The 20,215-nt window shown below is 38.6% G+C and overlaps 1 protein-coding gene across 1 annotated transcript in view; it reads right to left on the bottom strand.

Moving 5' to 3' along the window:
- LOC144275430 (septin-2) overlaps positions 1–20,215 on the bottom strand; it is a 61,133-nt gene that overhangs the window by 24,322 nt on the left and 16,596 nt on the right. The window contains exons 6-11 of the mRNA XM_077834619.1: positions 13,627–13,761; positions 13,038–13,155; positions 6,899–7,000; positions 5,809–5,954; positions 3,527–3,610; positions 2,041–2,098 (exon numbers count right to left, since the gene is read on the bottom strand). Of these exons, the coding sequence (XP_077690745.1) occupies positions 2,041–2,098; positions 3,527–3,610; positions 5,809–5,954; positions 6,899–7,000; positions 13,038–13,155; positions 13,627–13,761 (643 nt within the window). The remainder of the gene's footprint in view (positions 1–2,040; positions 2,099–3,526; positions 3,611–5,808; positions 5,955–6,898; positions 7,001–13,037; positions 13,156–13,626; positions 13,762–20,215) is intronic.

The raw sequence follows: 20,215 nt of genomic DNA, 5'->3' as shown, positions 1-20,215 counted from the left end.
GTGTCCAGGTAAAGTAGGCATCTCCATCTTTCCTCAGAGTTGCTAAGCCTTGACCGATGGTCTTTTCTCCCGCACTCTTTTAGAAATGATTTTTATATTATAATGTAAGATCTAAGATCAATAATAATTATTCTGTGTGAAGCAACAAGGTCTGACATTGGCAGACCAGGTGTCTGCTTATGCCAAGGTCCCTGTGTCTCAACTGAACTCTGACAAATACATAGCTGGCATCAGTCTGGCTCACCTACACATTAATATTGTTAAAATAGGCATTAGAATTAGAATTATTGTGTTTACTATTTAGATTTTATTGAATGCTTGTGAGTTGCTGCATGCATTAATCTCATTTATAACATCTGTAGCCCATATTGTAAGGTAATATTTGAGTGGTTGTCTTGTAAGCCTCTGTGACTGTGTAAATCACCAGACAGGAGAAAGACATTAATGAGTACGAAGGGCTGATCTTCAACAGAAGATGTTACGTCCTTCCCAGCAGGAAAGGTTCATCGGCACCAGACAGGCTATTGTAGGATGTTAAAGGGGACAAAAGACATTTGTTGCTCTGCCCCCCATGAAGCTAAGTCATGAAAGTGGATTCTTTCCAACAGCTGAATTTGCAGGTCAGAGTACATGGCAAGAGGGGGATAAAAACCCCAAACAAAAGGAATTTGCTATCTCTATGCTGTCTGAGCTCCAGGGAGCAAGGTTTTTCTAGGCATAAGCAAGAGATCCCCAGCTCCTTTACTTGGGTAAGCCCTAAAGGTCATAGAAGCTTTTATTATCCATAAACTCTATATCACCTTATGAAATTTAAGATTGTAAGTCATTTGTGTACTAATGTTTACCTGCTTTACCCTTGCAAATAACAAATTTCCTTTCCCTATTTATTAAATCTTTATATAGTTTATTATAGGATTGGCCACAGAAGTGGTCTTTGGTCTGAGATCTAAGGTGCAACTGACCTGGAACAAGAGACTAGTCCTTTGGGACTGGGAGTAACCTGAAAGTAACAAGAATATTGCTGTGTTCCTTGGTGTAAGGGACCAACTATCACAAAGGTATGTTCACCTGGGTGGCAAGACAGACCCAAGGAGACTGTGAGACTCCATGTTTAGAGAGATGAAGTGCATGAGGTAATATCTTTTATTGGACCAGCTTCTCTTGGTGAGAGAGACCAACTTTCGAGTTTGAAGAAGAGCTCTGTTAAAGCTTGTCTCTCTCACTAACAGAAATTGGTCCAATAAAAGATATTACTTCACCCACCTTGTCTCTCATATCCTGGAACTAACATGGCTACAACAACATTGCATACTCCGTGTTTAGGTTATTATAGTGCCTGAGGAGCTTACCCTTAATAATTGGTTAGTGAAATCTACGCATAGATTTCATAGCCAAGTTGGGATTTGTGCCATGGTACCTAACATTCTGCCCGGAGGTTGGTACTCATGCTCTCAAGTCATTGCAGTCAGCATTACAGAAGGTACAAGGGATGCATTTATTTTAAATATTTTGTACAGACCACACACTCTGCGATAACATGCATCTCATTTAGAATAGCAATCTTAACTGTGAACTATCTATCCTGAAGTCTTATTTGAAAGAAACAAACAGAGCTATCACAAGTAAATGAGTGACTGTTTAACCAAAAAGCAGGGATCATATTTTAAGAAAACAAACACTTCAGTTGCAAATGCAAGATATGCACCTGCAAGCAAGGAATTGTGTACACAGCACACACAATATACAAGTAAATGCGCAAAATGCAATTAATTTGCATTTAGGTCCCCCACATTCTTCAAAACTAAACCCTTAAAGTCTTTTGCCCATGACCATTAGATGACCTGAAGTGCAGAAATCAGGAGAGAAAACTATTCTGCAGCCAGTCTAAATATTCAATTTCACTGTTTTACTGCACAAATACTATTTTTTCCTACAGTAGGAGATCTCTACTGATATATCATACAGATATGGATATATGTATCATTTAATTACAGGTTTTGTAATGAATCAAAAGAGAAATTTGTTACAACGCATCCTTACCTCAGCCTCTTTCTGCTGGAGGATTCTATCCTTGTCTACAACTTCTTCTTCAACAGGCCTACCAAACACAAACATACATCATACAGGTTTCAGAGTAGCAGCCGTGTTAGTCTGTATCCGCAAAAAGGAGAGGACAACTTGTGGCACCTTAGAGACTAACAAATTTATTTGAGCATAAGCTTTCGTGAGCTACAGCTCACTTCATCGGATGCATTCTGAAGTGAGCTGTAGCTCACAAAGGCTTATGCTCAAATAAATTTGTTAGTCTCTAAGGTGCCACAAGTCGTCCTCTCCTTTTTACACATCATACAGTGTAGGCATGGAAAAGGAAAGCATAAGACAGACATGGAAGAGAAAAAGTACACACAGTCTCTGAGAACAGATTCAAGGCTCACAGTTTGGGCTATACAGAGAGAACAAGATTGACTGCATGCTTTCTTACAAGGGAATGGATGAGAAAGTCTTGTTGCTTTAAGAAGCTATACTAAGCAGCACATTATATTGTCTAGCTCCTTCAAATTTCTTCCCAACTAGATTTCTCACTCCCATCTTCTCTTTCTCCTACTGTTTCATACAAGATATTTCCTGCACTCTCATGCCTTGTTCTTTCATTTACTGCAATTGAGACATTTTCTTTATCATCCCTCCATGGTACCACTGCAGTAATAAAACAAAGCTATGGCATAGATACAAAATGATGTCAATTTTCTTTCTTTTTGAAAATAATGGTTGGTAATTAATAAGCATTTCAAAGTAAAGCTGGGAGAGGAATAGGTTGTCTGTCATCAGGAAGATGCGACGCCAACAGATATGTTCCTCATACTAGAAAGAAACTAAGCTTGTGAAGGGCACAAAAATTTATGACAAATAAGGAAAGTGACATCAAATGGATTTAATTAAAGAACAGTAATGAAACATGCTAAACTGAAATAAGGAAATGTGGAAAGGATGTCTATCTAGCTGTATATCCAATTATTACTGAACAAGGCAAAGTAAAATAGAAAGCTTAAAGAAAATATATTCCACAAACCCTTGGCCAATGTATCAGTCTTACACTTAAAAAGTGAAACACCATCCATCCTGAGCTTCACAGGCTGGGTCTCTGTTTAATAGCCCCGTTCCTTACGCTTATTATTTTTATAGGGACTATTAAAGGGGGGAAACCCCCACCATATTTACTATCCACTATTTCTCTATGCATTTTTAGATTAAAAATGAGGGGAGGAGGAAGGAGAAAGGGTATGCAAATGGAACCAACCAAGCCAGTAATTTGTAGCTGTGGTATTTACCTAGCTGTCATTCTTTATTAAATGATCCCTGTTAAAGTTATTTCCAGAAATTCTCTAATGGTGCATTTCAGTGCTGCATCTCAGAAAAGAATGGTGATCTAAAGGGAGAGAATGGCAGGGAAAGAGAATCCGTCCAATAGCACAAGTGAAAAATGACAGAATCAACGGAAGCAAAGCCCAAAGGAGCTCATACTCACTTGCCCGTGCGTTTTAATCTCTCCGATCGGAAGTTCTCATAGTGCAAATCTTGAGTCACTTCCTGCAGGTCCTGCATGTGTGTTCTGGAACAGGTAAAAGAATAATATTTTACATTTTTTGCCAAACCGTTAATCACCCTCTTCAATTCACGGTTTCTATTACATAAATCACTATATTTATTTGGGACTAAATCCTAGATAGAAACAAAGGCCAAAGTCCTCCACCCACAGAGTAACTGGAACATTAATACCCACACCATGGTTTGTTTGGTTTTTTTTTTTTTTTAAATGGGGCTTAAATTTCTCTCTTCCTGATAATTACCTTCAAAAACAAGAAAAATTCTGCTGTCCATCATTGTCCACTACTTCAGAGGAGTTGTTTGCAGTAATCTCCAAATTGTAGTAACCCTTGCTTTTGCCTTATGTTTAGTATTCAAAAGATATTTTAGAAACTATGTCCTAAAATACAGTTTATAACTTCAGACTAGGTAGAGCTCCTTAGCAACCTCCGAGAACTTTCAGCTCTCAGAAGAACATACATCAAAGCTGACCACCAGAGGGCGATCTCTGACCAGCAGAGGCTCTACTTATTGTACTAAGACTCTGCACTGAATTTCCAGTAACAGAAAAGTTACCATAATAAACTTTCATTTAAAAAAGTTACATAGCTAAATTATACATACAAGGTATAGTCCTAAATCGGGTTTACTGTATTTAAGTGGCACTTTCTAGATTGTAAGGGCTTAAGACTTAGTCTATGCTGACCTCTATCTTTAGCATATTTTAAAAATACAAATCAATGAGAAAAGTTTCGTCTTCCTGCTGCAACACTCTACTTAAAAGAAACCCTCAAACTTACAAGTTACACTCTGACCCATCAGCGCATGAGGGATATAAAAAGACAGAGTGGTACAAGTGAACACTATACAATGTGAATCACAGCAAACAAGGGTGGAGTTTTTGAGAGTGTGGAAGTAAACTAAGCACAGCAGTACAGATCAGTGAACGGGAAGAAAGGAGAGAATGATTCTCCATGAGTACACTCCTAAGTAAGTGCTACCAAACAAGAAAGAAGTTGTAACAGGTTAATTTTAAAGCACACTGCCATCATTCATCACAAAGATGTAACAGCATAGCTGTCAGCCTAATGTGAGTCAAACTGTAGACCACTCTCTCACTGAAGATAATAAACACTTAAAAGCTTTCTGACCAAATTTAGCACTGAAAGCAAGGGAAGAACAACACTGGCTTCAGACCTGTCTAGTGCAGGTGATGTGCAAGCTCCCCCTTATGTGCAACTATGCCAAAGCAACTTAATCCATACCTTCAATAGCCCTGCGCTATTCCATTACTGGACCTCCACTGAGCAGAGAGTGCTAGTTATGTCCAATATGAATTTGGATTGACCTTAGCCCCACAAGTGCCCATCTAAGATGATGACAATATGATCAAATAAGAGAATCTCTTACACCAAGAGTCTTTGTGAAAAAGCATTTGGTGACATATAATTCATGGAGTGAGGTGAGGGGGTGGTTATACTATTATTATGCTATCTGAATTAAACAGATGCAACAATTCCTTTATAAAATGACAATATTAACAATGATAAATCCAAACGCACTGTCATGGGCTATGATTAGTATTTGTAATTTGTACTGAGATAAAGCCTGGAGGCCCTTAGGCCTCAGTCCCACTAGCTCTTCTGCACAGGTGGACACTTGCACACCCAAGGAGCCATGTGCAGGACAATGGTCTACGTCTGCTACAGGAATCTTTAGGTATTATAAAGATGCCAATGAACATCTTAAAACATCCTTAAACTACACTGCATGGAAAGAAGCAAAAAAAAGTGAAACGTCAGTCTAAGTAGACTTAAACTCCATGGTATACTATAAGCCGTCTTGACCTGTGGAAAATTTTCTTTATGCTCCAAATTTTACTAATAGCTTAATTAGGCCAAGCAAGGATGCTACAGATAACCAATCAACTCTTAAAGTTAATACAAACAGCATTTTGTTAAAAACCCATCACAGGGAAGTAAGCGGCAAAGAAGTCATCACATATACTTACTTGTAATCATCACACAGTTAAATGTACAGGCTGCATTTTGTACATCATTGTTCCTTGCTATGGGCAAATGAATCCAAAAATAGAGAAAGCAAAAGCAATATGGCTAGAATGAAATGAAGTCTGTGTACATAAATGAAAAAAAAATCCATCAAAGGCACCTCCTGATTCAACAGATACGTAATGCCAAAGATTAAACACATGCCTTTACTTACACCAGCATTGTGCGCAATTTAAGGAAGTCATTGTGCTCTGGATTCTCAACCTCAACCACTCCCCAAGGGTAAAGGCGACCTCGGATTTTTTTTCCTTTCACCTCAATAAGTTGGTTGGACCCAATAACAGCAAAGGGAATGCTAGCCTAGACGAGACAACCGAGCAAAAGCAACGTAAGTTCTCGAGAAGCATAGAAATACATTTCAGTATTGAAGGGAAAAGGCAAAAAAAAGTTACCAAACCAATGTGACTAAACCCGTTAGCATCAGAGAACAGAACATTGCCTAATCCTATACCCTATGCTGTACATAACTCCTCAGTATTAATAACTGTAACCTTGTTGTGATCAGTTTTGTCTTCACACCTGTGTAAAGGAAAATTATTTACAGGTTGTTTTTTTTGTTTTCAGTTAGAACTCTTATTGTTTTAGGAGCTTTTTGCTTTTGTTGAAGCACAGGTCACGTGTGGCCTGTCATCTGACATAAATAGCCCATGGAAACTTGCCAGTTACAGTAGAAAAACAGAATAGAGAGTTAGGATGATGGATAACAGATAGCTAGAGACATTCACAGTTTAAGGCACACTGTAAAGTGTTTATGCAATGATACCTGTAGCACAAACATGAGTGACTGAAATAAATTAAGATCTTCATTACTGATTTAGTTTTGTGAGAGGCAAGAAGTGAAGTATGACAGTCAGTCAGATATCTTTGCCTCGCTCTCCTCTGATCTTATTTCAAATTCTGGATTAAGTCAGAGGATTGGCATCTCATTCTAGCATCTAGTGGACATCTGTCTACATTTTAAAAAGTCAAAATCGAGCACCATTGGACTTCAGAGAATCCAAGACTAGAATCAAAGGGAGTACTTGCAAGGTCAAGACTGAAGTGCTTTACTACAGCTGCATGGAAGCAGTTCATGTAATATTTGGTTCTAAGGAGGACTATCATTCAGTTCTGAGAGAATAAAGTCACAAATTTTCAACAAATACATTATAACTGAATAGAATATCTGTAAGAATCCTGTAGCTTTATAAAAACTAGTTAAAATAAAATGATCAGTCTTTTCAAATATCAAGTGAAGAACTCACCTTCAGAACCCTGGTCTGTTCTTTGAACTCCTCATCTTCATCAGAATCTGCATCAGGCAACTGGTAAATCCTAATGCCATGCTCAGCAATCTCATCCAGAACCTGAAGAATTGGGGAGGGGGGGAGCCCCCACGGGAGGTGCCCAAATTGGAAAGAGAAAGGTAAATATAGCCAGATAGAGATCCACTATAGGTTTTAAGTAGATATCTTTGATGTACAGGTCTGCCATCCAAATTCTCTTATCCCCAGAATAGGAAATCCAGAGTATGTTTCCTACTCTTAAATAGCTTGACCAAGCAACAAAGTAAGTCATTAAAACAATTTACATTTGGTCTTTGGTTTTGTATACTTACCCACCTGGTTATTACCTGAAACTGTTTTAGCTTCATTGGGAATCTGCTTCTACCTTAAAACTTCCATTGTGATACAGTGTTGTTGCAGCCGTGGTCCCAGGATATTAAGAGAGACAAGGGGGGTGAGGTAATATCCTCACCCACCTAGTCTCTACCTTAGAACTATATATTCACATTTTATCTCCCGTCACTAAATGGAGGCTACCTGGACTTTCAGTCCACAAATAGCTTAAGAAGGACGGCACAAAAATAGGTAAGTGTCCATTTAGAGAGCAGTAGCTTGAGGTATAGGAAACTAACAATTGGGAAATAATTACACAAACTTGAGAAGGATGGAGGAAATCCAAATTAGGCTTTGTAGGACTTTCTCACACAAATTTCATTTTAGTCTGACAAAATTATGTCTCCATACTTGAAAGCACTGAAGGGCTTTGTTAATTAATGTAGGTTCTCTTTTTGAGCAGGGTAGGAAACACACACTGATGCAGAGTGTCAGAAATAAACTGAAAGAAAGAGTTTCTGAAATTAACTTTCACTGATTTATTTACAATTTTAAAAAGCCAAGGGCTACAAAATTACAAATGGTTAAATATGAATGACAGCTCTGCCACTTATGTCCCTATTACTCAAGGGGATCTAGATTTGGGACATCAAAGTGCATGGTGAGATATTCTCAAACTCATTTTACTGTATGTTTATATCATGCTGGCACCCAAATAAAATAATTAAGCTTAAATGTAAACAAGCTGATTCAAATAGCTTCTAAATTCAGTAGTTTATATGGTGACAGTTCACTGAATTCAAAGTTTTAATTAAAAAAAAAAAAATCCTGCTGTTACCAGGCGATTAATCAATGGATTTGAACTTAACTTCAAAGAATTCAGTTTATTAACATACTAAAGTTGGAACTCATCACTTGCTATGGATATTAACCTTATTAACAAAAAATAGCACTATATTCTTGCACACATCTTTACCGAGATTAAGAGAGGCATGGCACCTGCCCCAGAGAGTTTACAATCAAAGATAAACATAGGTCTTAAACACCAACAAAGAACAGGGGTATTGAAGAGACAGCAAGAAGTTAAAAATAATATTACCTATAGAACAAGCAAATCATTAACACAGTTGGAATGTATACATACTGCCCTGACTCTGTCTGGGAAGCAGGAGCAGACAACACACAACAGTCAATGGTAAAAAGCAAGGACCAGAAGTGGATTTTGAGGAGATATTCATTACTTACAGCTTCAAAAAATAGCAAGCACAGATCATGTGTGCGCATCCATTATATATTTTATATGCTATATATTCAAAAATGGAACAAATGCTAAATTAAGTTTTATATCACCTAATCTGTAACTGTAATTAAGTCCATGTCCCACTTAGAGGATTTTGAATTACTTTCTTTCTCCATTTTAACAGTGAAAGATATCCTCACACAATTCTCCTTATTGTAACTAATGTCTGGGATTAACAAACACTAATCTGTACGTCTGTATACATACTTTTCCTAATGAAATCACTGCAGGGGTAAACAGCTAGTTTAACTCTAGACCTCTGGCAGTGTCAAAAGGTGATATTATTTAATTTTCCCTTCAAAACAGAGGAGAACACTTCCACTGTGATCCCATAAACTATTAAAAAAAAAAAAAAAAAGCCTGAAATGAGAATTTCCTCCTTCTATAACATTGAGGAGATTCTGTTCAGATAAAAGGAAGTGTGGCTGTTCTTAACATCACTGGAAAGAACATTTAGCTCTTCGGTGGAAAGTCGGCATTCCATCTTCAAAGTTATCTTGGATGCTCCAGACAACCCAGGAACTGTGACTGTAGAAACCATCCCTCTGGTATTCCAGTGGCTGCAGCTACACTAGCAAGTCAGTGTCTGTTTAAAATAGCAGTGCAACTCCAATGGTTAAAGCCCTAGTGTAGACCAGGCTAAGGCCTCCACGTCAAGAAAGCAAGTTTTCACAACACAGTAGTAAAGCCACTGAAGTCCTGTCCACATAAGTGCTTACACTTTAATTAGCACTGATGTAACTGCACCAGTGTTGAAATAGGTACAAAATTAGCTAGTATAGATGCAGCTACTGAGTCCACAAGAGAGCTTGCTATGGAGCCTGCATCAATATCATTTGTTCCTATGAGTTTCTGTTATAATGGTACCCAATAAATCTGTTATAGGAGAAACTCTCCCATTCTACAGTTTTTATAATCCAAGTTGAAATGACTTTTAAGCCTTTTGTTAATCCAGGGTGGGGGCTAAGGGAACACGTACAAGCGTGACCCTTGTGTATGTACCATCCCTATTCCTAGGATCTTTTCTTCCTGTGCAGAGTGTAAACCATCATTCTCAATATAAAATATAATGAACCTGAAGTCACAGCAGCTCTGCAGTACTTACATGAAGGTCCCCATACCTGCAACTTTCTACACTTTTAGAAGAGAAAAATATGCCAAATAAACTATATGCCACATTTTAATAACAGAATCTGAATATCTAAAGGGTTGTCTTGGGTTTCAAATTTGGAAGTAAGGTTAGTTTAGAAAAATTGAAGTACAGCTTTCAATTATTTTATTAATTTTTTATTAGAAAGAGGGATTTTAAGTAAATTTCATTTTAAGAATCAAAACTAACTCAAGTCCACAACAACAGAGCAACTAGTTAAGAGGAAAAACATTTTGATGGGGAAACGTTAACCCCATTTCAACTGAAGACAATATATATATATATATATATATATATATATATATATATATATATAACAGCAAGGGATACTAGCTTGGAGCCATATCAATCTAGAGGTTAGTACTGTTTTGCAGAATGCAACCCAACAATTTATTGGAGTTTACAGTATCCCCTAACGATGAGACATGAACAGCTGGTATAGGTGAAGCAGTACTGCAGTTTGTTGCTTCTACGTAGATGCATGGAAAAAGAAAGCACATTTAGCCTGAGTGAGATTTGAGAGATAAAAATGCAGCTGAAACAATAGAGGGAAAGCCAGCAACAAGGGGTGCTAGAATATATTACAGCTGTTAAACCTAGTGCTTTCCTGGGAGGAAAAAGAATTGCAATAAAAACAAACTGTATTTTATGGTTTCAACAATGAAACAGCATTTTGCGTCTTGAAATCTCAGTTTTATTGGCCTCAGGGGGTTCTGTGTTCCTACAGATTAGCATTCCCATGGGAAATTTAAAAAGTCAAAATACTAGTTCCCCTCTCATGAAATCATTCTTCTGAGCAGGTTTCCTTAGTGGCTTTGCATGGCACAGCTTGTGAAACCGCCTTGCAGTTCTTCCCACTCAAGAGTTTCTTAAAAAAAAAAAAAAAAAAAAAAAAAAAAACACAACTTTGAATTCCAGCAAGACAAAACAGGAATTACTCCAAGCTGGGTTTCCTTCACAAGGACCACAACTGATCTTTTAGCTTGGTTCAAAGAAGCAAAACAAAAACACTACCTTAGATTAATCGCCAAATGGCAGAGACATCTAAAACAATATCAAAGCTCCAGCAAAGGCAAATTTTGATTCTTATTCCTGATAAGAGATTTTGTAACTGAGATGCTTTTAGTTAGAACAATATACACTAGCTAGACTTTCAAAGCTTTGGAACCACATTACACATTTTACTTAGTTAAACCATTTGTACTGACCTTTGCCAGTAGACTAAAAATAATTAAAAGTTGTTTATCTTCTTAACCACACCATAACTGGCAACAGTTTAGGTGCCTCTTATGTTTTTATGGTAAGACCAGACATTGCTGTAATAACAATGCCCTTCAATATAAATCAAGGGTATCTTATAAGATTTGTTTATTAAAACTATGTTATGCTACAAACTGGGAAGGTTGAATTAAAATTTAGATTGATGTGAAAGGAATATGATGAAGTGAGGTTTCATCAATTTACATCCATTCATTATAGGATAGTTGTGCTAGGACTTGCCTCTATTTGCCAGTATTGCAATAAAATATATATTTACCGCGAAACCTCAATCTAATGTCACTTAGGGGTTATGCTGAAAGCCATGCAATCCAATTGAAGGAAGATCAGGAAATAAGTTTGCTTGCTGTCTGTATTTCACTGCAACTGCTGCTGGTAATACCCTCTCTGCCAGTACCTCATAATGAATGCCACATCACATGCATGCTATGTGATGCTCGACACTAAAGGGAGATCACCAAACAGTAGAGGAAAGAAGTGCTATAAAGAGAGGATGTTCAATCCAGGATACTGACAGCAATGACTGAATGACAGTCCTAGCAACTACTGAAACTTGGTTGGCATACATCCAGCTATGTTTAAAAAAAGAGTTGTTGCTTTTGGAGAAAGGGGCATGCATGCAGAACCTCTGCTTTTATGTCAGTTTAAATTTCAGTTGAAATATAAATGGGAGCAGAATAATCATTTTAGCATTGAATCTACCTTGTAATTTCAAGGAATACTTTAACATTACACACCCAAATCTGTATTTGGGCATCCAAATTTTAACTCCTTAAGCACTCAGCCTGCTGCCAAATGCAGAACTGGAAACTTTAACTCAGGTGACAATGCCCGAAAATTGTCTCCACAGAGCTCATCTAATGGGCCAGGGTAAACATGCTGAAAAGTCAAATTAGTTTAAAGATCAAATATCATTTACATAAAAAGGTAGCTCCCAAAGGAACATACTAAACAGATAATAAACTCCTCTCACTCACCAGCCACCCCTAGTGCACACAAGCAGGGCTAACGCTGGTGTAAGCTGTACAACCAGATATGTCTTAGAGGGTTCGTTTGTTTTTTTCTACAAAACTACAGTATTTAAAAGTCCAAAGGCTTAGACACGACTTCTCCCCACAAGTTTCCTTTTTACTTTAATTAAAAGCAAATCTGGCTACCTAGATTTATGGAGAGTACAGTGCTATGACAGGCCATTTTGTGAGTCTCTCTCTCTCTCCCCATCAACGGTTTGGGGTTTGTAGTGACAAGGAATAGTGGTTGGATTTAGCTAACATGTGCTAGTTAAGCCTGACCTAAACTTAACCACTTTTCCTAGTCAAGACAAACCCTTGGTCCATCTTACAGAGAAAACACCTGGACAAACCAAAACACCTGGAAAAAAAAGATCCAGAACCCATTCTGAAGGAGTCCTGGAAAACATTCACATAGATGCTCAAAATGCCAGTGTTCCCAACTACACAAGGAGCAAAAATTCTCCTGAATTTTTTTGTATGTTTTTAGGAGCTTTCTACTCAAACTATGGCACTGTAAAACCGACCCTAGCAGCCTACTGGCTGGAAAATCAACTCTTGGAAAGTCTTGGCAAACAGTATTAAATAAGGTAGGTAAATCTTTGAACACTGAAAGATTTACATTATCAGGTCTGTCTGGAAAACTTCCTTCTCCAGTACAGCCCTAAGTACATCCTGACATTCATGCAAACAAATAAGTGTCCTATTAAAAACTGATGCAGGGAGACATGCTTCTTTTAATAGCAATGAGGTTAGAGAACACATCTTGATAACACACTTAAAAATCACAGGGAAGTGCTGCAATAATCTTTTGGGGGACACACACTTCCCCTTGATCATTTCTACACTGTGGGCCAGATGCTCATCTGGGGTAATTTAGTGTAGTGCCAATGACTTCAGTGGAGCTGATTTACACTAGGTGACAGTTCGGTCCTATGTCTGAAATGTTCTGTGATTCAGCTAATGGTGTTCAACCTGGGTTTATTTTTATCTGGCTCCAGCCCTGTGCTGGTCCACATTTTTCTGACACTTGGGTGTCATATTTACCCTTCTCTTCAGCCTCTCTCTCTCCTTCAGTGTCAGAGTGTCAGCCTTGGCAATCACAGGGACAATGTTGACTTTTCCATGAAGAGCTTTCATGAACTCTACATCTAAAGGCTTCAGCCTACAAGAAGGAAAAAAATGCAACAAAAACAAATTAAACCTAAGGACTATTAAACATACATATTAAGTGGCAAGTATCAGGATTATTGCACTTGTACTAACAATATATAAGTAGCCCTTAATTCAAGGTATCTATGTAAACAATCTGTCTTGTAACTTTAAATGACTTGGCGCACTTATCTATTGAGCTGCTCATGTAAGGGTTGAATTGTAATTAAGTTTCCATCTCAATAATATGCATATTACCAGCTTTTGTGTTTCTGAGAATATTTACTCCTCCGTATTAAATTCCTACCGGAATAAGACAAAGCAGGAGGAGGTCATTAAACCCAAAGCCTGTTTTAATTGAGTTGGCTAACTGACAACTTGGGAAGTAACTCCATTAACATGAAGGTTAGTCTCCAAGACAGGGAAGTTACCAAATGCATGCTAAGGATAAAACACCCTAAAATATAAGTATTTATTTTCTTACCCATGCCCAAAGGGTGATATGAAGTAAAAACAGCAGTGGACTCTGTTGTCTATAATGTGGCGCCTGTTCAGACCACTCTCGTCGTGAAGGTATCTTTCAAACTGATTGTCAATATAATGGATGATTGTTTTGAAGCTGTGGTAGGAAGAAACAGAGGCTTCTTATACAGGCTCTATGTTTTTGGTTTTTAATAATTTGTGACAGCGAAGGGAGGAGCAAAGAAGGAATGTGTGCTCTGATTAACCCTTCTGAATAGAAGGATTCAGTTTCCTAATAAGAAAAGGAGGACTTGTGGCACCTTAGAGACTAACCAATTTATTTGAGCATAAGCTTTCGTGAGCTACAGCTCACTTCATCGGATGCATGTAGCTCACGAAAGCTTATGCTCAAATAAATTGGTTAGTCTCTAAGGTGCCACAAGTACTCCTTTTCTTTTTGCGAATACAGACTAACACGGCTGCTATTCTGAAAAAAGTTTCCTAATACTGTCTCTTGTGGAGCACTTTGACGATGAATTTTAAGAACTGTTCAGTGTGTGTGATACACAACAGCCTGCCCCCTAACTACTTATCTCTGGAGCAACTTTAAATTCACTTCTGTTGGGTGAAAAGGTTAACGGCAAGTTCAGAGACAAACTCAATGGTGAGACAAGACAAAGACAGGAACATAGGGTGGGTTTTTTTGTTTGTTTGTTTTAAGCCCGCTGACAAATGGCATAGCCAGGATATCCTCTTGATTAGCAGTTTGACAACCCTGACCTTAGAATCAGGTTTCTATAGTTACCTATAAAAATTCTGGTATTTTAGTCTGCTTGAATTCAGTCTGAATATATTTGAAAGACATGTGCTCAAACATCATGTGATTTATTAAGCTATTTTTGCCACCATCCTTATGTTGGCAAATTCATACTTATCTCAAGGCAATTTAAAATATGCATTGGAAGGAAGTAATGGAATGTCAACCTACGTCTGATATGTTAACTGATACCACAAACAGTGGGTGAAAAATAAAATTACGGCTTTTTTAAAAAAAAAATGCATGTACTACCAAGCAGATTTATTGTTTTTGAACACCCCAATGTGTACTAGATGCCCCACAAAAAATTTAAAAAAAAAAAAAAAAGACACATTCCTTGCCCCTAAGTGTTAACAATTTAAATAAGTTTGGTGTGACAGCAACAAACAATGAAGAGAGGGGAGAGAGGCAAGGGAGCCCAGAGGATACAAACATAAGATTAAGCAGATACTTTGTGTCATGGGTACAATTTACCATTCACTTTTTCCCCACTTAGATTAACTTTAAATGTGATTTTTCTGTTGTTGAAGGGGGAGTGGAGGTGGGGTTCGAGGAGTTAGAAAGGAAGACAACAGTGAGAAAGCAGGGAGAGACAAAGGGAGGGAGAAGTTAAGTATAAGGAGAATGAAGGTGGACAGCAAGTTGGCGGAGGGCAAAAGAGTGGGGGTTAGACAATCATTGCCTGTTGCAAATGTAGACTGTAACAGGGAGGTTTTCTTGCTTTCAACCCTAAGGATCCTGAGCATCTGATCAGACTGAAGGCACAGAATCTATGGTGAGGTATAGCCCTTGTACACAGCCCTCTTAGCCCGTTCCACCTCTTGGAAGGACATTTTGCTACCATTGGCAAATCTGTTATAGCTGTGCAAGTGTTGGTACAAAGGGATTCTAACTTCATTCAGGTCATCCAGAAGAATAGCCCCAGGGCATATCCTCTTTCACTGTCTGCCTTACCCTCATATAGAGCTTCAACTCTGACTTAGGAGAAAGAGGGACAGAATGACACTGTCAAGATGGTGCTGTCCTCAACTATCACCCAAACATTTTTATTCCCTTTTGCTCACAGAAGCAGAAAAGATTATCTCTGTCTACATGTCTTAGCTATAACAAACAAGCATAAGGGATATAATTAGGGATGTAAAAGGGTAACTGGTAAGCAACAGTCTTATCCATTAACCCACCTTAACCCTTAACTCCGGGCTGGAGTGGGCCCAGCTGGAGCAGTCCCAGTCCCATCAGCCTCAGCCGCACCGGCCAGTGGGATCGACCCCAACCACTTAATCAATTAACCATTTAAATGATATATTTGTAATTGTTTAAATGGTTAAATTTTTAAACGGTATTTACGTCCCAGGATAGAACTAACATCCACAGAAAAAGTTTACTGAATTGTTGGAGAATGACATCTAACCTTAAGCCTGAAAATATCATTATAACAACCTAAAACATGATATGAGGGACTGGAAGTAACCAGGGCCAAGACAGACTTCTCATTGAGAGCATTCTCCCCCACACCAGCTCAGTCACATTTTTATACACACAGAAATAGAATTAGCAGCAAGTTTTAAGCTTTTTGATTTACTGGTTAACTCTCATACATATCTGTTTACCTGGCATTTGATGGGCATTTCTTGAATGTCTTATTATTTATGTTACTGTAAAACCTAGGTTACAATAGGAGTTTCAGGTTTGTATTGAAATGCAAGCAGAAGAGACGCCTCCAATATACTGTGGTACGCCTTCAAAACTGAAACTACAGTGACCTGGAAATACATGGAAGATGTAGGCGTCTCCTTTCTTGCACAATCCACGGAGAACCCATCTGTAAACTGATACCTTCTTTAGGTCAGTCATATTAGTAACAGAATTAACATGCATATTTCTATTGTCTCTCTCATTTGTACTTCACTGGTTATATATTTTGTTGTAGGAAAAGAACGAACGAAAGAAAGAACAGAATCATAGAATATCAGGGTTGGAAGGCACCTCAGGAGGTCATCTAGCCCAATCCCCTGCTCAAAGCAGGACCAATCCCCAACTAAATCATCCCAGCCAGGGCTTTGTCAAGCCTGACCTTAAAAGAGCAGAGGAGTGTCTTAAAAAATTACTTTTGTGAAACTTCAGTATTTTCTTGCTAAAACTCATTTTTAAATTCTAGCATTTGTAGTACCCAGACATGTTGAAAGAGGACAATACATTTTATGTTGCTGTTGATCTTTAAACAAAACTCCCTTTAGCTGGTGAAAGATAATGAGATTGAAGAGACATGAATATTAGAACAGAAACCAAGTACAGTATAAACAATGGGAAAACACCCCTGGTTACAAGTGTCTCTGGCAATGTAATTCATTTACGTGCAGTTTTATAGTCCTAACTGCTGTAATTTTTCCTATAAACGTGGCATTAGTGTATGGCACCTTCTGATTTCCGGGAAACACCTGGCTTTGCACCACTATGATATCATTTTACTTAGAAGACAGCATATCCTGTACTATGTACCATAACCGCAAACAACGAAATTATTACATTAAAGAGTTCATTCGGGAAAAATGAAAAATAAACCTGAGCTGCCAAAAACCACAAATTCAGCCTCACAAAAGCCAGGAACAACAGAACTGATAACTATCAGCAAACCAGTAAGCTCTACTGAAAAGTGACCTATCACATTGGGACAAAGATGAAACAAAGAAAATATACTGAATACCTGTATCTAACAAGTGAGTTGGGTTGCTGTATTGTTGTCAGCAGCCCCTTTGATGACTGTCTAGTCAAAGCCAGGACTGAGGGAGACTGCATGCAGTGCAATAAGCTGCAAAGGCTGCATTTAGTTATGTTTAGGAACTAGAGCACCCTTGTCTTGTCAGGATTCTGAAACTGCCATAAAGAATCCTCCGTCACACTTCAGATTAAGGATATATTTATAAATTACACACAAAAAACAATGTTAAAAGAGTCTTAAGGTTCCAAAGTGAAGCACTCAAAAGTTAGGAAGTGCCAGAATTAAGACTGTCTACAACCTTCATTCACTCCCCTAGAGCATATGCATTATCACAGTTTTTTCCCCACCAGGGGCCTACTGCATTGAGTGCACAGGATGGATTGTGCTCACTGAATGCACAGCTGTTCAGTAGTTTGTTTTATCCTCATTTGTGTGTGCATATATCATTAAAGTTCATATAAATTAAACCAGAATGTGATCAAAGACTATCAATGAATTTGTACAACAGAGTTAGATTAAGGTTCCACAGGTGTTAATCCTGGCCCTTCCTAACTTTTGAGAGCTTGACTTTCCAATCTTAATGTTCTTTCAACAAAGTTTTTTGTATGTACCTCCCAAGGTTTCTAAAATAGCAAACTAAAGAAAATACACTCCATCATATGATCACATGGGGTCATCACCAGAGTTGGAGCTTTTAGATCCACAGCACAGACCTCTGCCACTTGAGCTAATGGAGTAACTAGCAGCAGTAGTAGAGTGGCATCCTCTGTGTAGACCAGTAACTAGATGAAGGTGAGATATATGCTTTGCCAGAGGGCTTCACAGACATTTGACGACACCAGAATCAGAAATCTTGGGTTCCATCCCAGGTTCTGGAGGAAAGTGATCTCTAGTAGTTGCAAACCCTTATACTCTGTAACCCCCAAGCCTGACCACCTCTGTCTTGTCCTCTCCAACCTGTGCAAATCCAGTCCCAGTCTTGTCTCTTCTCCTCCTCCAGCTCCTCAACCCAACATTATTTCCCTTCTCTTCCCCAACACACTTAATATCTGGCTCCCAATCCAAGACCCAGTCTTCTCCCGGACTCTGTCTTACAACACCCATCTCCCTCCCCAGATTGCGATTTTTCAAAGGCTTGTAACTTCTAATTTGGGCAATTTTCCCCACAGAAACAACAAAAGGCAACCCCCCTTGCTAAATTTCAAGCCCCTGCTCAAAAGTATGGAGGACACTATGGATTCACGACAAAAATAATTATTACAGCTGTTTCTTTGTTTTTTTTAACATGGGCAAAACAATGTATTTTTTCCTAATCTGGCTCTCGGAAAGGGATGAACCCTTTTTGCTGAAACTTTCCAAAGCCTTCAACCTAAGTCATACACCTGGAATGAAAAATCTCAGCCTGAAAGGTTACAATTCGGCAAAGTTATAAGCAACTGAAAACAGGGACTTACAATAGGAAGTGTCAGGCAACCTTAAGTATAGGTGGTGCTACCAACTTCGCCTACAATAGTTTACAAAGTGACAGTAGATGTCATAAGCATGAATAGCATGCATTATAGATGTTAAAAGGACTTTAGTCGAAGGTGCTACACATGGTTATAAATCAACTTTATAAGCACCAATTGGACTAAATCTGTAACAATTAGTCATTTATTAAAACATTAACGTTTTATAAATGTAGCCTTTGTATAAAGTGTCACCAAATCCTCTTCATATTCCTTACAAAAATCCCATATGTCCTCTATGATGAGGGATGCTACATGTTTCCTCCACATCTCCCATGCACTTTGGCATAGCAAATCTGCTGTGCATTCCTGACCTTCCATCGCTAAGACCCATGTTATCATCCAGATATGCCTCAATCAAGCCACTGGTAGCAGCAGCAGCCACAACAATGCCACACTCCAGAACCAGAATGGTCATTCACATCCAACTACAGGGTTACATTAGACTAAAAGAATGCCACCCTACATGAGATCCAATCTCCTCTTACAGCTGTTTAAAAATGCTTTGCAAACAACACTAACATGCACATTTCAGAAATAAATTTATAGAAGTGGGAGAATATCTATTTTCTTATTCATTTCCCCCACCTCCTAGGGCTGCCCTTTCCTGTCCACAGGCTGCTACTGACTACCTCCTCCCAACTCCCACTAATTGTCATTGTTCCTCCTAGGATGGGAAACACATACAACATGTCCCAGTCTTGCTCTTTGAAATACAAACTCTTGAATTTGTCCCTTCAGTGAATCCAAGGGCAGAAAGCAGAGGCAGTTGGGTGGGATACCTAGTCAAGAAGATACAGTGTATTATTGCTAGAATGTTAATATTACCCATGTGGCAGAAATCTCATGCTACTTTGCTGACTTTCACTGCATCTCATACAACCATTCAATACTAGCTGCCCTAGTGAAGACTTTCTGAAAAGGCCAAAGGACAGCCTGTGTGCTCTGACTACCATTCCTTCTGTCACAATGAAACAAGTTTTAATGGCCAAAGTGGTTGGTGAGCTATTTCTACAAAGGATACTGTTTCCTTGTGTGTGTGCACAACCATTTATAAAGATTCTGTACTTAGATCATAGAATCATAGAATATCAGGGTTGGAAGGGACCTCAGGAGGTCATCTAGTCCAACCCCCTACTCAAAGCAGGACCAATCCCCAACTAAATCATCCCAGACAGGGCTTTGTCAAGCCTGACCTTAAAAATCTCTAAGGAAGGAGATTCCACCACCTCCTTAGGTAACCGATTCCAGTGCTTCACCACCCTCCTAGTGGAAAAGGTTTTCCTAATATCCAACCTAAACCTCCCCCACTGCAACTTGAAACCATTACTCCTTGTTCTGTTATCTGCTACCACTGAGAACAGTCTAGATCCATTCTCTTTGGAACCCCCTTTCAGGTAGTTGAAAGCAGTTATCAAATCCCCCCTCATTCTTCTCTTCTGCAGTCTAAATAATCCCAGTACCCTCAGCCTCTCCTCATAAATCATGTGCTCTAGCCCCCTAATCATTTTTGTTGCCCTCTGCTGGACACTCTCCAATTTTTCCACATCCTTCTTGCATGTGGGAC

The sequence above is a fragment of the Eretmochelys imbricata genome, chromosome 15 (genome assembly GCF_965152235.1).
Source record: "Eretmochelys imbricata isolate rEreImb1 chromosome 15, rEreImb1.hap1, whole genome shotgun sequence".
In the NCBI taxonomy this organism is placed as follows: Eukaryota; Metazoa; Chordata; order Testudines; family Cheloniidae; genus Eretmochelys; species Eretmochelys imbricata.
Note: the sequence above shows the minus strand (reverse complement) of the source record. Positions and strands in the feature narration are given on the sequence as shown.